The following is a 22,450-nucleotide window of genomic DNA, read 5'->3' as shown; positions in this document are numbered from 1 at the left end:
ATGCACTGATTTATCCACAGCTGCACCTGCAAAGTAGATCATTCCTATGAGGCTACAGACTGGCACAGCTGGTCATTCAGAATTCCCCTGCTATACGTTTCTAAATGACATGGTTCTTCATACATGGCAAGCGGTGCCATCATGCTAGATGCCCATCTAGCACACCTAGGGGGAGGTATTTAACACTTAAAAAACCAACCCCCTAGCCTTGCAACCGGTTCCACTGCACATTGCCAGGGTAGGGTGCAGCTGGCAGGTCTTTGCTGCCCTTTTAATACAACCCAAAGGAGGGTAGATTGCCCTCAGGTTTGTTTACCAGCTAAAACACACCACAACGCTTGATTTCCATTTTTCTCGAGCTAAAGCCCAAGCACGTTCCTGGGTCCAGGCTAACCGTGCAAGGTCATTAGAGCTTGGGGGGAAATTAGCTACCCGAGCAGAAAGCTGCTTCCTCCCCTGGGAGAGTAGATCTTTCCCATCCAGCCCTTCCTGTGGGTCCTCCCCCTCCGGCTAGCAGCCCATGCCAGCATGGCCCTGGAGCTCTAGGCGAGTTTTGCCCTTTCCCGGTGACCTCCCCTAGCCCGCGCTGGCGCGGGGAGCAGGGCAGCTCTTCGGAGGAGGCGGGCGGTGGGGGCGCACAGGCAGGGGAAAGGAGAGCGGGGGGGGGGGGGGATTTGTATTGCCCCGGCGTGTTGATGCTCCCAGGAGCAATGACATCACCCAGCCTCCTCGACGCGAAGGGACAAAGGCGGGAGGCGGCGGCTGCAGAGAGCGCCAGGGAGCCCCAGCCCCGCCGCTCCGTCCCCTGCGGGCCCGCGGCGAAGCTGAGCAGCCCTTGCCCTGGCGAGCGGCGGGGGGACAGGGAGCCGCAGGCAACGCGCAGCATGCACTGGGCTGTTGGCTTTGCCTCCTCCAGGGCCTGTGTGGTTGCGCTGAGCCGGAATCAGAGCCTCGCCCTCGGCTGGTGCGCGGGACCCGAAGAGCCCTTCTCCTTTGATGGGGACGTCATCGCTTCCCCTTTGCCGGATTACGGTGGGATCATGGCAGGGCTGGGTTCGGATTCGTGGTGGAAGAAGACCCTGTATTTGACTGGGGGAGCCCTGCTCGCTGCCGCGGCGTATCTGCTCCATGAACTCCTGGCGATTAGGTGAGAGAGCCCGGGGCAGGCTGCCGCAGGGAGGATTTGGAATAGACGCTGCAATGGGAATAGGAAATTATAAGACAGTGCTGACCTGATGGGAACGCATTGTACCCGACCTTCAGCCCTTGAGAAACTGACACCAGAGCAAGGCAGAAATCGGGAGTCTTTTGTGATTGTTTTTGTTTATTAGGCATTTCAGAGCTTCACCTCTGTAAGGATTAATGTCACACCAGTAGACACACAATTCTTAAAACCCAAGTGTCATTGGTAGTAGGGGGATCGACCACAGGGCTCTTCTCAGGGATGGGTTTAGCCTTATCTGGAGACCTCTAACTTGTCTGGCCTGTGGTTTAAGGACAGGGGCTCAGAATTAAACCAGTGGGCTTTAAAACAAGAGCTACCTTCATCATGGACCCATCTTACTCTTAGATCTTGCCATTTTAGATGCTTTGCAAAAACGTCCTTTAATAAATCTGCATGTATTAACCCACCTCCACCCAAACGACCAGTATGTTTAAATAAGACAACTCTGCAAAATAAACCTCAGCGTCAAATTGAACATACTGGTCCTTGCTTTTTGGGGGGTTGCTCAAAAATCTAACATGAAAACGCATATTTAAAATGATGCAGCATCATCTGGTTATGCAAGATCTCTTGAAAATAAGAAGCAGCCACAATTGTTTTCAGTGTAGTATTGTGTCTGGTTATGATCTCTAGCTTCATAATGGTGTGAGTAATAGGGAGCATGAGAGCAGGAATAGACACAGGAGTATGTTTGTCATAGACTGAGATCTGAAGCGAACAGTTGCATATGGTGCTGCAGTTTGTTTACAAGGATAGTAAATCATCTCAGAAAATGGTGGCTTTAACTGCTGATTTCCCAAGGATGTACCTGGAAATATAATATCCACAACAGAGGTGATGTATTGCTAGCACGCTATTTTAAAGAAATCAGTGAGAACAATCTCAGGGGATTTTATATATGTATACCATAGAAGCCTGGTGCAGACTAACATTATGAAAATGGAATGGAGATGAACTTCAGACTACTATGGGCCCAAACCTGCACTTCTTACTCAGCTAAGTCTCTCGTTGATTTCAGTGAGGACTGCATAATTGGGTCCTAAATGGTTTCTATGATCATTGCGTAAGACAGCTGTTTGTGTAATATAAACAATGGCAAAATACAGAAGTTATTTCTGAATACATTTACAGAGAAATAAAGGATCAAACTAGCCCTCTACTAATGGGCTGCCATGCACAACATAAGGTAAACAAAGATAATGTTGCCACTGATAACCTTTTAATAACACTAGAACTGAGAGATATACTTGCCTTATATATTTTATTTATTTTTATATATTTATTTTCATTCACCTTACAATAAATACCTGTATAAACATAATTCTTGGAAAATACTTGAATTCAGGGATTTTTTATAATTTAAATTTCATAGATTATCTTCCCTCTATCCTTAGGAGAGATATACAGAATGAAATTACTTCATGTAGCTATATTTTAAAAGATATTAAATTTTCTGGAGAAATGTGTAGAAATGTGATTTACAGATTCAGCAAACAAGTGCCATCTGCACAGGCTACTAGCAATGTTAAATCTGTGTATGACTGTTTCAATATTAGTATATAATGGGATGCTATAAATGTATTAAATGATTTAAAATCAGACATTTTAAAATGTGTCAAATTTGGCAGTCAAATTGCAATTGCTAGTGGCCAAATTTCAAAAGCAAAGCAAACTAACATCATCTCTGGTAGCTCAGAGCTCATTTCTGAGAGGTTAAAATCATCATCCTCATGCTAAGCAAAACTGCATGGGCTGCTCTCTGTGATGTGCAGTGCAAACCTATTCTGTACAGAATCTTTCAAGGACAATATATCCCAAATGCTTCACAGACTGAAACTATTCAACACAATGTATTGTATCAAGATAGTATGTGATGATTCAAGTAAGACCTTGAGTCATAAAGGGGGTGGTTTCCAAAGGCATAAAGAGTCAGTAAGCACCTCACTCCCTTTGACATATGTGCCTATGAAAATCTCCCTTAAAGTCGATAACCAAAGGCAGTTACTGTAAGAGAGGCATGAGCTTGGGCAAAGAAGAACAGAAATGTTTTGAGATAAGATAGCAACAGAGATGAAGACTACATGAGGTGGATGGATACTGAAACACTGTTTGAGATGGTAGAAGCATCGGAGCAGGAAGGCCCTTACACTAACAGTGGCAAACTTGTGTGAAAGCACAGATAAGAGGCCAGTGCTAGACAAGTGCCAGAGGTGCAGGAGTGTGCGTAAGAGACAATGGGCCGCCTTCTTACTCCTTTGACTTGCTACAGTTTTACACCTGTACAGCTACCTTGACCTGAATGGATCTCATGGAGTTTGGTCAAATTCTACTCTCAGTCACACTAGTGTAAATCCTTTGGAATCCTCTTGATTTACCTCAGTGTAACTGAGAGCAAAAGTTTGGTCCCAAGTCCAGGAGGTTGATTGGAGCAAGTCCAGGTGGGCTTTGAGAACCATGAACGGGATATTTTGAACTGGATCCTGAAATGAATGAACAGCCATTGGAGTTGTTTGACAGCAGAGGTGATGTAGCTGTGAGTCTTTGTACATGGGAAAAGGCAAGCAGCAGTCTCTTGGATATTCTGGAATTAGGATGATAGAGATCTTGAGAGGCCATAGAGATGAGAGTTAAAATAGTTGAGGCTAGAAGGGATGAAGGCTTTGGCAGGCTGGAGTCAAGGCAGTGGTGTATTTGGGCAGTCAAGTGTAGAGGTGACAATGGACACGTACAATGGGAGGAGATGCAAAGAACAGAGAACAAGGCCAAAGATAGTGACAAGTTTACAGACAGTGGAAGTGAATGGCATTTCTGAGTCTGGAAGTGGGGATCGGAGAGCTGAAACTATGCTTGAGTTGCTCATGTTCTTCAAGAGAGTCTCTTTGTTCTTTAAGGCCTTTACCTGAAGGAAGTAGATTTGCAGGGCCTGATTTTCCATTGCCTTACCCCGTGTGTTGTCATTTATAACTGTGCAGAGTGGCTGAAAAACACTGCCACAGCAAAGTTGGAGCATTTTACACTCACTTTGTCTAAGTGGTCCGTGAAAGACTTAGACTGAAAACAGAATTCAACTATATATACAGACAATAGATTTGCAAAGGTGCCCGCACCTCTATTCGAAATTTCCAAAGGGGTCTTCACCTCCATTTGAAATTTTTTAGGGGTTCGCAAATGAAAAAAGGTTGAGAACCACTGCCTTAGTCCACATGAGCTTGGGAGTCAATTTTAGTGCATACTAGCGTTCTGCACACTAACTGGCTCGTATGAACCCTACTGATATGTACTAAAAGTTCCCCAGTGCATGTTAACGTAGTCCCATTTCAAACAGCAATATGGTACCAAGAACAAGGGAACTTTTAATGTGTGCCAGCAGGGTTCACACAGGCCAGGTAGTGTGCAACATGCTAGTGCACATTAAAATTCACACCTCAGCTAGTGTGGACTAAGGCACCATGTAGACAAGGCATAGGCGCTGACTTCCCCTTTGCTCTGTGGGTGGTCGACCCCCCCCGGGCCCGCCCATGCCCACCCCTACACCACCCTCGCCCTGCCCCAATTCCTCCCTCTTCCCCCAAGTCCCCACCCCTGCCCCTCATCTTTACCGCCTCTTCCCCCTCCCTCCCAGAAAGTGCTAAGTGCCGCCAAACAGCTGTTAGGCGGTGGGCGGGAAGAGCTGGGAGGGGGAGGAGACGCGGCATACTCAGGGGAGGAGGGGGTGGCTGACGGGGGGAGTTTGGTTGCCAGGGGGTGCGGAGCACCTGCTAATTTTTCCCCATGGATGCTCCAGCCCTGCAGTACCCATGGAGTTGGCGCCTATGAGACAAGCCCGAAGTGACTACATGAGGCACAAGGCAGGGGAGATTCAGGCTTGCTTGCTTATTTATTTTAGCTTATGAGCCTGGGCTTATTACCAAAGGTTTGCAAGATTTTTGGATCTCTCCAACATAGAATTAACTAAGCTTCCTGTCTGAATTCTGCGCCTGCAATGTAAGTGCTTTTTAGTGATTTCAGACTTGATGAATAAAAAATTACAATAACCCATTAAAGGGAGGACAAAATGTTTTGCTTCAGCCATTCTCGCTCCTTCGTGCACATAATATATTGATATATGGCACATGCTGTAGTCTGGGTTTCTTTTAATTCTGTTTTGTTTTTGACAGGAAAGAGCAAGAGATTGATTCCAAAGATGCTATTATACTGCATCAATTTTCAAGGCCTAACAATGGTGTTCCCAGTTTATCTCCTTTTTGTTTGAAAATGGAAACTTATTTAAGGATGGCTGATTTACCCTACCAGGTAAACTTGAGTGTACTTTTTCCCTTTACATTATCGTTAACTATAGAAACACATAATGCTAAGTATGCAAGAGAAATATCTATCTTATCCAAGAGAAGTGTAGGTGTACACATATAGCTAGCTAGATACACACATCACTATAGTGAAGTTTTGGTCTGTGATCTTCAAGGTAGGCCTAACAGAAGCTGGTTGGTCTAAACATTCAAGCGCTAATCCAGATTTCATTGCTTGATGGCAACTGAAAATTTAATTTTGGGAGAAATGAACTTTTGGAGTGGTTCAGCGTTCATATAATGCTACATAATGGACTGGGTTTGCTCTAAAATTCAGTGTTGTTTAGTTTTATTTAGCCTACCAGCTCTGTTATGTTAATAGATCAAATTTAAGCTGTTGCAATTTTTTTTCTTTTCTATGAGGGTGTCTCTTCTATGCTCTCCTAGTAGAATAGTGACAAATCCCTCATTTGGCCTTTCATTGCAGACACTGCCCTCCTGGCTGAGGAGGACTGGATTGCTTGCAGAGCCCACGAATACCCTTTCTTAATAGTGGACGGGTTGCTGTTGAGGCACTGTCTTTCTTCAGGGAATGAATCCCAAAGTAAACCAGAGACTGAGAGACAGGAGACTGGGAAATTTATTCTGACTCTCCCATCTGTTAGAGTCAAGATCTAGCCACCAGACCACTGGATAAGTTCACACTCCATTGTTGCAGTTTTAATAGAGCTGTTTTACATTTGATAATATATATGTTTGTCAGCTCTCTGAGGCAGAGAACATACCTTTTTTTCTGCGTGTGTAATGCAGTGTGTAAATTTAAGATGGACTATATGAATGCTTAATAATATAATAAGAATACATGATGGTACAATGTGGTATAAATGTTTGTTTTATTGGCACATGTTTTGGGATGACTGATTATTCTCAAGTAGTGGAGCCATGAATAAGTTGTGTGGTCATCTCAGATGGGTTCCAGTAACACTTTTATATCACACTGTTATGAAAAGTATTTTGTTTTTTCCATCTAGCTGGCAGGGATTTTTTTTTTTAGAAATGTTATTTAGAGTATTTTTACTTTTTATTGTTGTTGGTATCCACCCCCAATAAAACTAGCCTGCTTTAGGGCTATGAATCCACATATACGGACACCTGAGGTAAAGAAAAACAATAACTGATATACCTTAGAACTCTTTAAGAGTATCTAAAATAGTTTTTAAAAAAGTCACGTCTGGTTTTAATGTCCATTATCTTGTGATTTTCCAGCACTAGAACCAAGCACAGTATTGTACTGGAAAGGAGGAAATTCCTGGCTTCCCAAGGATATACGCCTCCCAGGTCCAGCTGGCACAGCTCACAGGATAGTGAACTTTAAACATATCACAGGTGCAGCATGGGCAAAAGCCCCTCCAACATCTCCCACCGATTTAAGGCTGAATTGTAATTTGGGGGTGAAATTGCTGTTTGCAGGGACAAAAATATTCTTGGCGGGTTGTCTTTTCTTTGCAATTGGTTGATTAAGCAGGTTTGGAATGATTAAAATAGCTCTAGTGAAGGTGGAGTAGTTGGCAGAAGGCAGGTGAGGCTGACAAAATTGCAATATAAAAGCAGCTTAGCCCATGGTTCTGCAATTTTTAAAGGAATGTTACTTACCATGTATATGATACACACATGCACACCCTCTGGACATCTTATTTTAGGAATGTACGTATTGGGGCCCTCTATGCCATAGGAGGTATGTCTAGCTGGCAAGAGGCATCCGTGGTCCTGGCCGCAGTGTGTGATGGATGCTGATAAAGACCACTAATAGGGGCACTATCAAATGGGCTGGTTCAGAGTGGGAACTAGCACACCTGCCTTCCACACAGCTGGTGTATAGATCCGAATAGCTGTTGTGCCCTGGCACTGAATCCTGACCTATGCGGAGTGCATCATGCATGTACTGAGCACAGGCATTTTTGCAACTGCCCATCGTCAGCGACAACCACATACATGCTACTCTAAGAGTCTTCCTTTTTGGCAGGAGGCTGTGCTGTGTTGCCCTCTGCCCAGGGTTTGCCAGTGTTGTTTCCAACATACGCATTTTAAAACACCCTCAACCAGCTTTATTTTGCACTGTCCTTACTCTGGATTTTTACATGCAGTTGGAAGGAAGCGTGTGGCACAGTCCTCTTTCCTCTGGCCATACAAAGACTTTGCATGATCATGCCTACTTTCCTACCACCATTTGGTACATCAAGTATGCGTAAGGCTGTGCTTGTCTCAGCCCCGCACAGAAGCATGGCAGCAGTCTTTACTTGGTGTTCTCCAATCGGTCAGTTGAGTACATCATGCACTCTTAGGACATGTTTACACAGCAATTCAACATCCACGGCTGGCCCATGTCAGCTGACTTGGGCTCACGGGGCTGTCAAATTGCATTGGAGACATTTGGGCTTGGGCTGGAGCCCAGGTTCTGGGACCATCCCCCCTTGCAGGTCCCAGAACATGAGCTCCAGCCTGAGCCCAAACCTCTGCACCACAATCTTACATCCCTGCAGCCCGAGCCCTGCAATCCCAAATCAGCAGACCTGGGCCAGCTGTGGGTGTTTAATTGCTGTGTAAACATACTCTAAATCTCCCCTGTGCATTGTGTATCTGGGCTTTCTGGAAGAGATGTTAATGTAGGGGCTGCAGGTCACTTGGAAACCTAGTTGAAGTCTTAATAAACTTTTAAAAAGTTTAATCAGGAGGAGAAATTTTCTACCATGACACCCAAATTGCTTAATGTTCAGTCCTTGGGGTTGAAGTCTATGGGGCTGCATGGGGTTTAAAGGCAGAATTTATCCCAGTTAAATTGTTGAAAGGAAGGGACAAAGAAAGACCTTTTAGCCAACATAATCTTTGCTGCTGGTCCTGGAGGCACCTACCTTCCTTGTGGCAAGGAGTCCTGTGGTACCTTATAGACTAACAGATGTATTGGAGCATAAGCTTTTGTGGGTGAGTATTATGAAAGCTTATGCTCCAATATGTCTGTGAGTCCATAAGGTGCCACAGGTCTCTTTACCGCTTTTACAGATCCAGACGAACACGGCTACCCTTCTGATACCTTCCTTGTGTTTCACAAGATGCTGCTTGGGGAAGCTTCCTTATAAATGTAGTCGCAGGGAGCTGTCCAACAATCTCATTGGCTGAGACAATAGAAATCTGACTGCAGGTATACAAAATTCTATGGAGTTTGAAGATTTAGAGATTTTTTGTCCCCCCCCCCCCAATTCTAAGCTTTTATTTACAAGGAAAGGAAGTTTCCAGCCTCGCAGGTTTTAGAGGCCCCCTTTCTCAGTGTAAATTAAAGCACTGCTCTTTTTTGATCCCATAAACATTGTAAAACCAGCAGTGCTGGAGGGACCCAGTTAGACCATGGTTGTCTGCTGACATGGTTTGTCATAGTTACAGGGCAAATGTGCCTTAGATGCCTTCTAGTACCTTTTGAGTGTACCCAGTGGGTGACAGGCCTGCCTTCCTGCACCTCACTCTGGGTGGAACCATGTAGTCCAACCATTGTTAGATGGAATCTATGGGCTGTAGGCTCCTTTTCCCCACTGTGCTAATCCAACAGGCCCAACTGCATTGGCACCTGCCAGCCTTTTCTTTCTGGGGACCCGTGACCAGCAAGTTGATTAAAGTGACTCAGAATCAGCATCTTCAAAACAAAGCTGTATTTATTCCTTTCCTCAAAGGTAGAAAGCACGTAGAGCAAAGGGTACAAACAATAAAAGTCCTGTATGCCTCGTTCTTATTTATGTCTTAGTCTTTTCTTGCCAACTTTTGTAAATTTCCCTCAGTCCAGCTAATCCCCATCTCTGGCTGGGAGAAACAGATAGCTCACAGCAGGCTCGCTCTTTTTCCTTGCCAGCTCTCACTAACACTTCTTGGGCAGTGTCTGGCCACTCACTGTACCCCAGCTCTTTTCTAGGCCCAGGGTCCTCTAATATTTGGTATTCTACTTCTGATCCTAGATTTAGCCTTGGGAAGAATAAACTGTTCTCAGGTTACCTGGTGGGGGTATTCCCTAATAAACAGCTTTTTCCATTGTTTCCGCTAGATCTCCTATCTGTGTCATTGTTTTACCTTTCCTTCTTGGTTCCTCTAACAACCCTTTTTTATCTAACTCAATGGCCAAGTACCCATTATAGAGAAATGCAGAGGCATGCACCATATTCATAAAAACAATACAGCTAATTCCCAGTTTGTTTTATAGTTAAAGTGCCATTTTTTCTTGCAGTGCTGATGGGACCTAACCATGTGTTAGCTGTTGCTTAATCATGCTAACACCATGGCTGCTCTGCAAGAGGGAAGCTTCTTTTAAGCATGGCTGGGGATAATAGGAGTTTTGCTGTTGACTTCAGTGGGAACAGAGTGAGGCCAACATTGAGTGCTTTTGAAGATCTAGTTTTCTCTCCCGAGCTGGCACTGTACCTTTGAGCTGTAGAAGCAGCTCTGCTCTCTGAAGCAGCAAGGATTCTCTTTTTACTACCCTACCAGGAGTCTGGTGCTACTCACAGACACACCTTAGCACCTAAGGATATGTCTACGCTTTGAGCTGGGGCGTAATTCTCAGCTCGAGAAGACACACCCGCGCTAGCTCTGATCAAACTAGAGTGCTAAAAATAGAGTGTCGCTGCAGTAGCATGAATGTTGGGAGAGACGAGCTGCCCAAGTACATACCTTTCTCAGATGGTAGGTATGTATTCAGGAGAGCTAGCCCCTACTGTTGCTTGCACCTCCACAGCTACACTGTAGTCCACTAGCTGGATCAGAGCTAGCGTGGCTATGTCTCCTCAAGCTGTGAATCGCACCTCCAGCTCCAAGTATAGACACACCCTCAGAGAAAAGGAGGATTAAAAAAAGATGAAATTAAGCTACTGAGGAACCTTTAGAACTTCTTAGAAACTACTGTTAGCTGGACAATAGCAGACGGCACAGTTTTGAACTGGATCCTTTGCTGCTCCCTGCAGCACAAATTTTAATGGTCACTGGAGATTGATTATCTGGTGAATTTATCCAGTGTTTCTTCCCCTCCCTCCAGATATAAATATCACAGAGAAGCAGAAGGTGACATTTACACATCAGTTTTGCTAGCATTTCTTGCATTTAGTATATGTTGGCAGCTAGTGCTGCCTGTGTAATGTCTGTGCCCTACGGGTGTATAGATCTTTAAAGGAGAATATGCCTCCCATTTCTACCCTTCCTTTGTCTTCTGTCAGCACAGTGGCACCTTTCAGGCCACTCAATGTGGCAAGGATATTTTTGAGCCTGCTTGACTTCTGAACCGTCAAGAAATTCACTTTTTCTAGAATTCCTTATCCATTTTTATTGACCATTGCCAACAAGTCACCATGCTATTTTGATCAGATGTGTTTGCTGTTGAATATAAACTTTGCTTTGCTTTGCCAGTCCACCTGTCCTAAACGTTGCCACTGATTGCTTTCTCTTCCCAAGCCATCTTGATCTGGCCTGATTGCTTTGTTGATGTCTGTGAACGTTACAATGTAGCAAAAAGTTTCTATGCCAGGTGTTGAACTTTGATGATGATCTCTGTAGAGTTTGGTTTGAAGGAACCAGTTTTGGGTTCAGGGGTTTTCTGTAAAATAGAATTTTTGAAATATATGGATTTTTTTACATTCTGACAAAGTACAAAGGCAACAGAAACGTTATATTTATATATTTATTAAGAAATAGTTTTTAAAAAATATATACTACAGTTTGTTCTGTGTCCCTTTGTAATTGGAAATATTAGGCTTAATTCTTCCTGGTTGTCACTGTAAAAGGGCCCCAAAATGTCTTGTGCAATTCAGTTTGTAAATTCCATCTACATAAAATGAGCTTCCTATGGGCTCTTGTGACAATTGCGTTGTAGATTACAGTTAAAGTTAATGTACTAGGGCGGATTTATTTATTTTTAGTACCAATACCATGGCCACTCACTGTTCTTTGCAGCTGGACTGGTTCTTAAGTGAGAGTTTGGTAAATATTTGATGACAGTTAGTAGCAGCTTTAAAGATATAAAGGTTTTGGGCCTAAAGATATCCGCTTCAGACACAGTACAATGTAGTGTAAGAGATTTTGCCCAGGGATGGAGGGCATCTTAAAATATCACAGGATAATGAATAGAAGCCTTATATTCCATTTTTCTTGCTTAATCATATTGCAAGGAAACATTAAAAAAGCAAACCCTAGAAAGCCTAAGATTCAGCAGATTTTACCTGTGTAATATGCTTGTCAACTTTGTTTCTAGGATCTTAACTTTTGCATTTCCTAAGTTTAAAATGTGTAAACGTATTGTTGCGTTAATGTAATTCTTTACACACAAACTCACTCACACACATATTACATAAAATCGTCTTAATTTTTATTAATGCAAGCTATATTGATTTAAACTATTGCAATAAAGAAAATTATGCAAATATATTTTATAAAAGCTTAACAGCAAATGCCCAAAATTATCAATATTTTTGGCATAAGGGGAAAAAACCCTAATGGAACAATCCTATGAAGTTTAATTGAGATTAAACCAACAGTACTGTATATCTATTTAATAGGGTCCTAGAGAAACTATTTTAAAATCCTATATAATATAATAAGAATGAAATTCTTTCTATAGGTTTTTTTTAACCAATCTATAGAAGGACTATTAAATTCTATAGGATGGTTTAAAAAAATCTATAGAAAGGTTACCAGTTTATTTTAAATTCTATAGGCCTTTTTTCATAAGGGAAGAGCCTGGACTAAAGAGCATGGAAGAGTTGGTATTCTCCTTTAAGTTTCAAGTCATCTGTTTCTGTAGCCTTTCTGTTATGAGCCAGAACACCTTCCATCTTTACTCCTCATTCATACACTAGACAGATGATTTCCATTCCCTTATTCATTCATTTCTAGATACAAGTCATGACAAATCATATAATTTTATTCTTGTATCAGGATATCTGTATATGGGCAGAAATCCAAGAGTCGCTAGACCCAGAAGACACTGTTCCCAACAATGTTCCCCAATATTTCTTCTAATTTGATCCAGAAGGAAGATGTGTCTGAGAAAGAACATGTATTTATAATGTATCAGACATCCATATTATTTAATGTAGTCAGGGTGAAGTGCCATCTAATGAGGATTTCCTGCTGAATCTCCATTGCCACACAGTGTGCTATGTGTTTATCTGTCTTCCACGTTAATGGATTTCTGGAATTTAAATTTTTGAGGCCTAAACAGGTTGACATTGTATTGCCAAACCCAAACCTTCAAAAATCATGAGTCATGCATCCAAAATAATTGGCTTAAAATCATAACATTTTAAAAAATAATAAATTTGAGTTTTTTTATTTGGCTTCTCATTATGAGCCTTTAGGGTTCACATTTTTGAGATTTTCACCACAGACGTGACGGCTAGAAACTTACTCTATCTTTAAACGGAAGCTGAGATTCGTATGTAATAACAGGACTCCAGGAGCTGGGTCTTTAAGAAGAACACCAACTATCATGAGACTTACAGTAAAATCACAAGAATAGTTAACATTGTTGAGTGTCCTTTTAAATAAAGGAAATAAAAGAACAAGAATACAGCAGCTCATACCTGTGCTTTTAGGAATAAGCAGACTTGTAATTAAAGAGAGTTATGGTCTAATGATCTAATCACATGACTGGAAGCCAGGAATTCCTGCTTGACTCATTCCCTGCTTGATCTCTCTGCTTCAGCTTCCCCACCTGTAAAATGGGGATAAATACTTAGATGCAGAGACCTGCTAACTTTAATGGGATTCCACACAGGTGACGCTCTTGAGGATTTGATTGCAGGAACCTTGGCTGCAGATGAGTGAGGTTCGCCGACCAGGAAATGCCAGGATCATAGGCAAAGACATATTTTCCCACTCCAATGAGGGAGTGACATAACATTCCATCGCTTGGGCCTGGCTGCTTGTTGAAGGCCTGAAAGACGGCAGGAGTACATGCCATTGGGGTTTCCTCATCTGAGCTTAAGACTGAGTCTAAGTCCTTCCTGTTCCCACTGCATCCACTTTTGGTATAGATTAGTGGGTATGCAGATTAACCACATTTGCTTTTCAGGGCTACTGAGACATTTAATTAGTTAGGTATCAGAGGGGTAGCCGTGTTAGTCTGTATCCACAAAAACAACAAGGAGTCCGGTGGCACCTTAAAGACCAACAGATTTATTTTGGCATAAGCTTTCGTGGGTAAAAGAAAGCTTATGCCCAAATAAATCTGTTAGTCTTTAAGGTGCCACCGGATTTCTCATTGTTTTTATTAGTTAGGGTTTGTAAGGTGCTTTTAAGATGAAGAATGTTACTGTGAATAAGTACCAAATATTATTGTTGTTTTGTCTATGATGCAAAATTGTCCAGAATATTGGGCCTGACCCTGTGGAGTTCTGAGTGCTTCTATCCCCACTGGACTTTAATTAAATAATTAACATTAAATCACACTATAGAAGGCATCAGAGGCACATAATACCTTTCAGGACTGGTCCCATTGCTTTGCATTAAAAAACAAAACAAAACAAAAACAATGATGGGTACATTCTTTTTGGCTAGGAATTACTTATGCTGGAAATAGGTTTTTGCATTTCCATTTAGAGTAAGGTTGTCGCTCTAGTTTGATAGCTACTTTATGGAGGATATTGATTTTATGCTTCGGGTATTGGCACCTTTTAAAGAAAACTTTATACTGATCAAACAGAAGCTGAAGGGTGTTTTTTGTGTGTGTTTGTTTTTTTTTGTTTTTGTTTACTTGCTTCTTTTCTTAGAACTATTTTGATGGAAAACTTTCCCCTCAAGGGAAAATGCCCTGGATTGAATACAATCGCAAAAAAGTATCTGGCACTGAGTTCATTATTGACTTTTTGGAAGAGAAACTCGGAGTGAATTTAAATAAAAACCTTGGTCCACATGAAAGAGCTGTTTCCAGAGCAGTGACAAAAATGGTGGAGGAGCACTTCTATTGGTAAGCTTGCATGGTAAAGCTAGTTCTGTTCTGATCTTATCAAACCTGCCGCTGCACGTTTTATCTGGAAATGAATGCTTGCTTTGTCTTTCAAATAACTCAGAACCGAGCTGTCAATTCCACAATTCTTTTCACTCTTGGAGAATTGGTGTCTCTTTCTGTTCTTACTTGTGCCAGTGTGAATCAGGAGTAAACACCACTGGAGGGTGTAAAACCATTGCAAATGAAGTTCAGAATCAGGCCTTTTGCCCATTTGCAAGTTTATAAAGAGGAGCAACCACAGGCTAATACTGCAGTCCTTTCACATGTACCCCTACAGTGGCACATGAGAAATAATTACAGGATTGGGCTGGATAATAATAGGCTAAATTTGAGACTGTTTAATAAATTTGTGATTGCCAAAAGGGAGAGAAAAAAATCCAGCTTTTGGGATTAATAGGTGACAGGAATGCAATATTTTGAACTAACTGAAAACTATATATATATTTGCACAGTCCTCTTCATTTAATAGAATTTTGTTGTTATTCTTCCACTATCAGTAACGGGATGCAGTATTGTTGGCTGAGCAAAGCAAGGTCTAACGTTCAACTCGAAGGATTTCTCTCTGTGTCTCTCTGGTTGTAGAATGACCTGAAGTCATTTAAAAGCCCATAAACCATAATATAGGATAGAACCTCACTAAATCTCCTATTGCTAATTGTTACACTCACACTCACAAAAATGAGTCTGCCCACTTACCAGCAAAGATTTAGGACTAGACACAACAACCCTGACTCATGTAGGATGCTGCTTGTGACATCAGTGAGACTACTGGTTGAGTAAGGCCCTTAAAAGTACAGTGAGGGTTCCCATTATGACTTCATTGCATTAAAATATGTATGGCAGAACACCTATTCGCATTTTGGGGAGCCTTATCATAAATAATTACAGTTAAACTACGCTTGTCAAATAAATGAGCAAAAATACATTTTGTGATGCCTTATTCTTTCTTAAAAAAAAAAAGGGCCCCATCCTTCCTGGGGCTGAGTGCCTCCTGCTGAGGCATTCCACTCCTATTGGGCCAACCGCTGAGAGGAGCTGCTGAGCACTTGGAACTCCAGGTGTCTTCACTGGGCGTTGTGCATGCTTGATGCTTCTCAAGATCTGAACTATTGACTTCAATGGCAGTTGAAGGCACTTGGGCCGAGGTTCACCAACATGTAGGTGTTGTGATACTGAGCGTCACAATGCTGAACTTTTAGATGCTTAGAAAATCACAGGAACACACTGCAAATCACAAAGCCTAAGTTAGGTGCCTAGACTCCAAGACTGAATGGGGAGAGATAGGTATCTTAGACTGTGATTCCCAAAAGCTAGGAGGCTAGGCAGGGAGCCACCTAAATTAGCCACTAGGAGATGCCGATGAGAGGGGTGTATGGTAGGCCTCATCTCTCTCACCGAGATAGGCGCCTAAGTCTAGGTTGTAGGGAAGTGTGTATCTCTACTAGAGATTCACAACTGGGAGCACTATTTGCAGTTCAGCACCTACAGCATTTCCACAAGAAGCTGGGGAAGGAGGAGGACCTCTTTCACAACTTTTAGCTCAGTGGATAGGGTACTCACCTGGGATGTGGGAGACCCCTGGTTCAAGTCCCACCTTCACCTGATGAGAGAGATTTGAACAGAGATCTACCACCTGTCTTCTAGGCTGAGGTTAAATTTAAAGTGGCCTTCAAAAATGGTCTCACTCAATTGATATGTCCCCTGCTGGAATAGTCAATGTCAATCCAGATTAGATGAAACCAAAGTTACCTTAAAGTTATGGTGCAGCAGAGAAAACAGTCAGAAACTAGGAATTTATACATTAGCTTCTTTACACAGTCTGTTCTCTGGGGGTCTTGCAAAGGTTTCTAATTAAGGGAAAGGAAAGGAATATTACTCATGGCATTCAGAAATTTTAGCTATGAATTACCAATATAGACGTCATGGTTCCTGCTGGGTCTACAGGAGAAGTCTTTTGTCTCTTCAAAATGAAGTCTGTCTCCTTGCTGCTTTCTAAGGGGTAGTCTAGATTAGGAAGAGAGGTTGAGATTAGGTTGGGGTTGTTTAACACATGTTAGGAATGTGCTTGTTTACCCAGAACAATCTCAACTATTTGCCTAAACTAGACAAAATCGAAGGATCAGATCCTCACCTGGTGCAAGCTATCATAGCTCCATCGAGCACCAGTGATGTACACCAGCTGAAGACCTGTCCCTAATAGTCTCCTACTTTCTACATGCTAAGGAGCCACCCCCCTACTTCACCTTTGTGAACACCCACCTCTTGCTTTGCATAAGTTCTCAATTAGTTTCTGACAGTAAGGGGACGCTTCAAGCTAGCCACTTCTGGTGACTCTCTCTGCCTGCTCCCATTCCTGATTTATGTATTGAGACTAAGGTAATTACCTATGTCTTTGTTTCAGATATGCTAGTTCCTGGGACCATTCCTATTCAGTGGATTATTATTTAATTTATGTCTGAAGATTTGTACAGGAGTGCCTATCTGAGGCACTAGTAAGTTTTCAAAAATACACAGATCATACAAATACTTAAAGCCAGTGTATAACAGTCTAGACCCATGTAACCAAATAAACAACCAGCTGATGACACTATTCACCCCTCTCCCAGTGCCTGAGGAAACAGATCATCTTACAGTGTTTCCTAAAGGTCTGGAGTTCAGAGAGGCCTTTTATAAAGTGACTCATGCTGGGGGCGGGGGTGAGGGAGGAACTGGCCTTGAGCTACAGTGGTATGATTGCTCCCAGTACTCACTTAAACTGGACTCTCCTTAATGATTCTTTTCTGGGTCTTCAGGACATCCACTGTTGATCCCTGGTAGTTCTTATGATTGGCCCAAAAGGCCTTTTAGGAGTCAATGAAATAGTCCGCTTGAGCGACAGTGTGAGCTGAGGCCCGTCTTAATGCAACAGGTGGGTTTGCTAACATGAAGTGTAAATTAGTGCTCATGTTTAAGTAAGTTTCACCATTCTAATATTACAGATATAAAATGAATAGATATTGGTAGTAAGTACAGATAAATCAGTTTATCAAGCTGTGTAACAATAATATACTTTGATAAGACCCTGGGTAGGGCCAATTTTCAGTTGCCTTAACCCAGCCTCTAAATTAGTTGGCACACACATTTCTGTGTGATCAAAATCATGGCTTAGTGTGAACAGATCAGGTCGCTGGCTGTTTAGTTACCTTCTTTGCAGGCCCAAATTTGAGTTTTGGGGCATCTGATCCCCCACAGCATCCATACAAAGTGTCACAAGTCTGAGGTTGTTCATGAAAATTATGTCTTTAATGGATCATCTGGGTCCACCCCCATTGTACTTTTACCAGATTAATATCCATATTGGCAATCTTTATTTTGTGTTTGTCCTTTCCTGAACCAACCAGTCCTCAGTACTGCTCCACAACTAGTAAGTGAGACTCAGGGAAATATTTAGTTCCAGTGCGAGTTTAATGGCAGGTATTGGGTGTTGTGGTGGAAATCTATGAGGGAGTTTAAGTCATTTTTCCAGAGGATGAGAATATCATTGATGTATCGCAGGTATATCACTGGTGCATTTGTCCCAAAATTCTTCTCCAAGTGGCCTATGAAGAGGTTGGCATATTGGGGAGTACCTATGGTTGTTCCCATGGTTTGGACAAAGTGTTTGTTGTTGAACGTAAAATTGTTATGGGTGAGGATGAAACGGATGAGTTTAGCGATGTGTTTGGGGTGGATATCTGAGGGTTGTCATTTGTTTTGTGGATATCTGAGGGTTGTCATTTGTTTTGTAAATATTTGAGGGAGGCAGCTATCCAGTCATTGTGAGGGATATTGGTGTATAGGGAGGTGACATCCATGGTGGCAAAGAGGGTGTGCTGAGAGAGATTGTTTAATGTTGTGGAATTTGTGGAGGAAGTCGGTTGTGTCCTGGAGGAAGCTGTTCCTTTGTGTGGTGAGTGGGTTGAGGATGGTTTCTATGAGTCCCAATATAACTTCAGTAAGAGTGCTGAGGCCACATAGGATGGGTCTGCCTGGGTTCCTTGTTTGTGTATCTTGGGAAGCATGTAGAAGGTCCCTGGTTTGGGTTCATGGGGGATAAGTTTGTAGAGTTTCCCTTGGATTTGTTTGGGAAAGGATTTGATGATATCCTTAAATTCCTGGGTAAATTGTGTTGAAGAGGTCTTTTTTGAGTTCCTTATAATAGGTGGTGTCAGAAAGTTGTCAGCTGGCCTTGTTAACATAGTCAGCACTGTTGAGGACTATGATGGCGCCCCCTTTGTCCGCTGGTTTGATCATTATTGTGGTTAGATTTTAGGGACTCTGGACAGACGACTTAAACTCCCTCATATCTTTACACCACAACTTCAGCAACCACCATTAAACTCTCTTGCGAACACTCCCACACAAGCATCAACTTTCTGGACACCACAATCAGCTTCAGCAATGGAATCTTATAAACAACTATATACAAGAAACCCATGGATCATCACATCTGCCTTCATAGATCCAGTGACGACCCCAAAGACACCAAGAAATCCTATTATCTACAGCCAGACACTCAGGTACCACAGAATATGCTCTGAGGAGAAAGTCTGGGATATACACTTTAACACATGCAAAACTGCCTTCACCAAACAAGGACACTGCACCAGAGAAGTAGATTGCATCATGTATCAGGCCACCCAAACACCCTGAGAGGACCTGCTTCAGTACAGCAATAAGACTCCCTTTGACCACACACCCCTAGTTAAAAGAAAAGGAGTACTTGTGACACATTAGAGACTAACAAATTTATTTGAGCATAAGCTTTTGTGAGCTACCGCTCACTTGTCACCGACCACCCCCATTGGAGCGCATTTGGGGTATCATCCAACAACTACAACCCATACTCAATGGGAATCCCACCCTGAAAGAAATCTTTCTTGAATCCCCTCTTCTGGCCTTCAAACAACCCTCCAATCTCTCCCAGCTCATAATCAGAAGCAAGCTCTCCACACACCAGGACACACCAACTCAAAGTGGCACCAGATCCTGCCAGAATACCAGTTGCAAAAATCCGCAGACATGTCTCCACTACTACAATGATCAACATGCCCCCACAACACATCTTTCAAGATCCATGGATCCTACACATGCTTATCACAACATGTGGTATACCACATCCAGTGCCCTGAATGCCCCAATAACAACTATGTGGGTGAAACCAGACAATCACTATGTTCTCGAATGAACTCACAGGAAAATGATAAAAGACAAAAACATCATATCACCTATTGGTAAATGCTTTCCACAGAGCAATCACTCTATATCTGATTTCTCAGTCCTCATCCTGAAAGGAAACCTGCAGATCACTTTCAAAAGACAAGCCTGGGAGCTTAAATTCATATCTTTGCTAGATGTTAAAAATCATGGTCTCAATAAAGACACTGGATTTATGGTCCATTTCAACAATCTATAACTCACTAACTCCCCTTTTTGTCCTATGACTACATGGTATTAATGGGTCACCTGGGATGATCCCTTTAGAATATGTATTAATTACTGATGCTAAACTATCTGTTCGATCTTGTATTTAGCTGTGACACTCTTAGTACCTTTCCCAGACCGCAAGAAGAGTTCTGTGTGGCTCAGATGCTTGTCTCTCTTGCCAACAGAAGTTGGCCCAATAAAAGATATGATATCACCCACCTTGTTTCTTTAAAACTGACTTACCTAAATCAATTTCAAATTAAAAAAATTGCCTTGCCTTTAGTAGACCGGCTCTCAGAATACTTAAATATAAATATTAATTCACTGAATTAATTTTAATGTGATTAACTGAAAATGTCTCTAGGTGCTCAGCTTTGAGAGTATTGTATATTTTGGGCTTTTATTGCAACTTGCTTGGCTTTTAAGCCAAATATCCTCCTTTTACTCTTAGCAAGAAATATCCTTGGTGATTTTTTACTACATGTTAATAGAGTCATTAAAGTGAAGAATTTGTGAGCTGTTTCCTAAAGAGATTAGAAATGGACCCTAGTGAGAAAGTAGGTGTAGTGTCAGGGGAATATTGAACTCTGCTTCTGTCTGTGGTTGCAGACATTTGTGATGTTATGAAAGAAAATGTATAGGAGTGCCCAAAAGGATTTTGCTCATTCTCTCTCTAGCATTAGTTAATCAGTATGTACAATGAGGAAATCCCATAGGTTTAGAACTATGTACAATGATAAACTGAAGTCATGTTCAGAACAGGAAAAACTGGGTTCTGGTGACTTTTGCGGGGAAAATCCCAGTACAGTGGAACAGTTGACCTGTAGACCGTATTGTACACTGTGTGATATTTCAACTTTTCTGACTAACTGCATTAGGCTGTTGTGTCTCCATCAATCAGCTTTCAAAATGACCACAAATGTTTCAGCTGATTTTATATTTTCCAGTTTGGAAATTACTAGGAATACCCGGCACAAATTGTCATAAACACCCTGCATTTCCCAGACACCCGAGGCTGCATCTGCTCTTCCCACCTCCTCTTCCGATGGATAACTCTTTTAAACTCCCTGCTCCGGCTCTCTTTGAAGTTGGTGACAATAATTCTATTGCCTTCAATGGGAGTGCTTAACTGTTCAATATTTACTTACGATGACAGTCACTTTCCAAATTAATTGTTCCTTTTTTCACAAGCTTCTTCAGCAAAAAATTGAAATTTCTCTTTAACCTGTTGGAAGCGTAATAAAGACCAGCAATTCAAGTGAGAACTGGGAGATTTTGACTGGTAAAGCAAATTTAATAAAGACTCCTTTTAAAAGAATACTTCCTCCATTCAACCAAACAAACTTATAGATTGAAATACAGCAAAGTCCTTTTGAAAACATATCTCATTCAGGGTAAACCTTCACTTCATAAGAGGATAAATTGCAAAAGAAAACCAACCTGACAAAGCATAAATCTCTTAAATGAATTATTTTTCTGTTTAAACCATAAACCTTAATACATTTCAGAGGAGAGTGGAGGCTTCTGAAACAAATACCTTTTACAAGAATCATATTATTGCAGCAAAATGATTCATTTGGCAGGCTTCAGCAGCGCATATAGTCACTTCTTAGACGAAGTAAAAACAAAGCTTAAGCCAAAGGGAATGGATAGGTAGGAAAGGTTTGTCTAATGTGTATCAGTCTTTTATTAACACCAGATCTAGTTTGCACAACACTTTGCTGTGCTAATCTAGGGCTTGGATCCGCAACCCTTATTTCTAGTGAGTAGTACTTACTCCCCTGAATCTGATCCTCAGTGAGACTACTTGCATGACTAAATGCTATGCAGTGTGAACAAGTGTTTCAGAACGAGGGCCAACATTTAGTATTCTGGTTGATATTCCACATTCACAGGAAGATGTATATTTTACCACAGAACTAACTTTCCATCAGGCCAATAATCCTCAGGGCTTCAAGATTTACACAAGCTCTTCATCAAACCCTTTTGCGGGCTACTTTGTAGAGATGTTGGGGGGTCAATATGCTGCACAGTTGTAACTTGTTTTCACCACATTCTAGGACATTAGCTTATTGCCAGTGGGTGGACAATCTCCACGAGACCCAGAAGATGCTTTCATGCAGTGGCCCCTTTAGTGACCTGCTGAAGTGGATTCTGTGCCACCTAACAAAAGGAATCGTGAAACGAGAAATGTATGGCCATGGCATCGGCCGCTTCTCGGAGGAAGAGATATACAAGCTGATGGAGAAAGACATGCGGTCACTAGCAGGCCTCTTGGGTAATGTACAACCCATTATATTCTGCACAGTCACTTTTTGCATGATTAGATTTAATGGTAATGCTCTCTGCCAGGCTATTTAAACATATATTTTGTTTCCATACTCTATGTACAGACTATCATGGCACTATCATTCCATGCCTGTCTTCCTAGTTAAGGAGATGTCACTTTTTTTCTTGCTG

General features: G+C 42.0%; 1 protein-coding gene across 1 annotated transcript in view; it reads left to right on the top strand.

Annotated features, from left to right (window-relative positions):
• The first annotated feature begins 679 nt into the window (after positions 1–679).
• The window catches only part of FAXC (failed axon connections homolog, metaxin like GST domain containing), a 43,929-nt gene continuing 22,158 nt past the window's right edge, over positions 680–22,450 (top strand). The window contains exons 1-4 of the mRNA XM_038393595.2: positions 680–1,147; positions 5,383–5,518; positions 14,307–14,503; positions 22,051–22,268. Of these exons, the coding sequence (XP_038249523.2) occupies positions 696–1,147; positions 5,383–5,518; positions 14,307–14,503; positions 22,051–22,268 (1,003 nt within the window). The 5' untranslated portion in view covers positions 680–695. The remainder of the gene's footprint in view (positions 1,148–5,382; positions 5,519–14,306; positions 14,504–22,050; positions 22,269–22,450) is intronic.

Source organism: Dermochelys coriacea, chromosome 3 (genome assembly GCF_009764565.3).
Source record: "Dermochelys coriacea isolate rDerCor1 chromosome 3, rDerCor1.pri.v4, whole genome shotgun sequence".
NCBI classification, from domain to species: domain Eukaryota; kingdom Metazoa; phylum Chordata; order Testudines; family Dermochelyidae; genus Dermochelys; species Dermochelys coriacea.
Note: the sequence above shows the minus strand (reverse complement) of the source record. Positions and strands in the feature narration are given on the sequence as shown.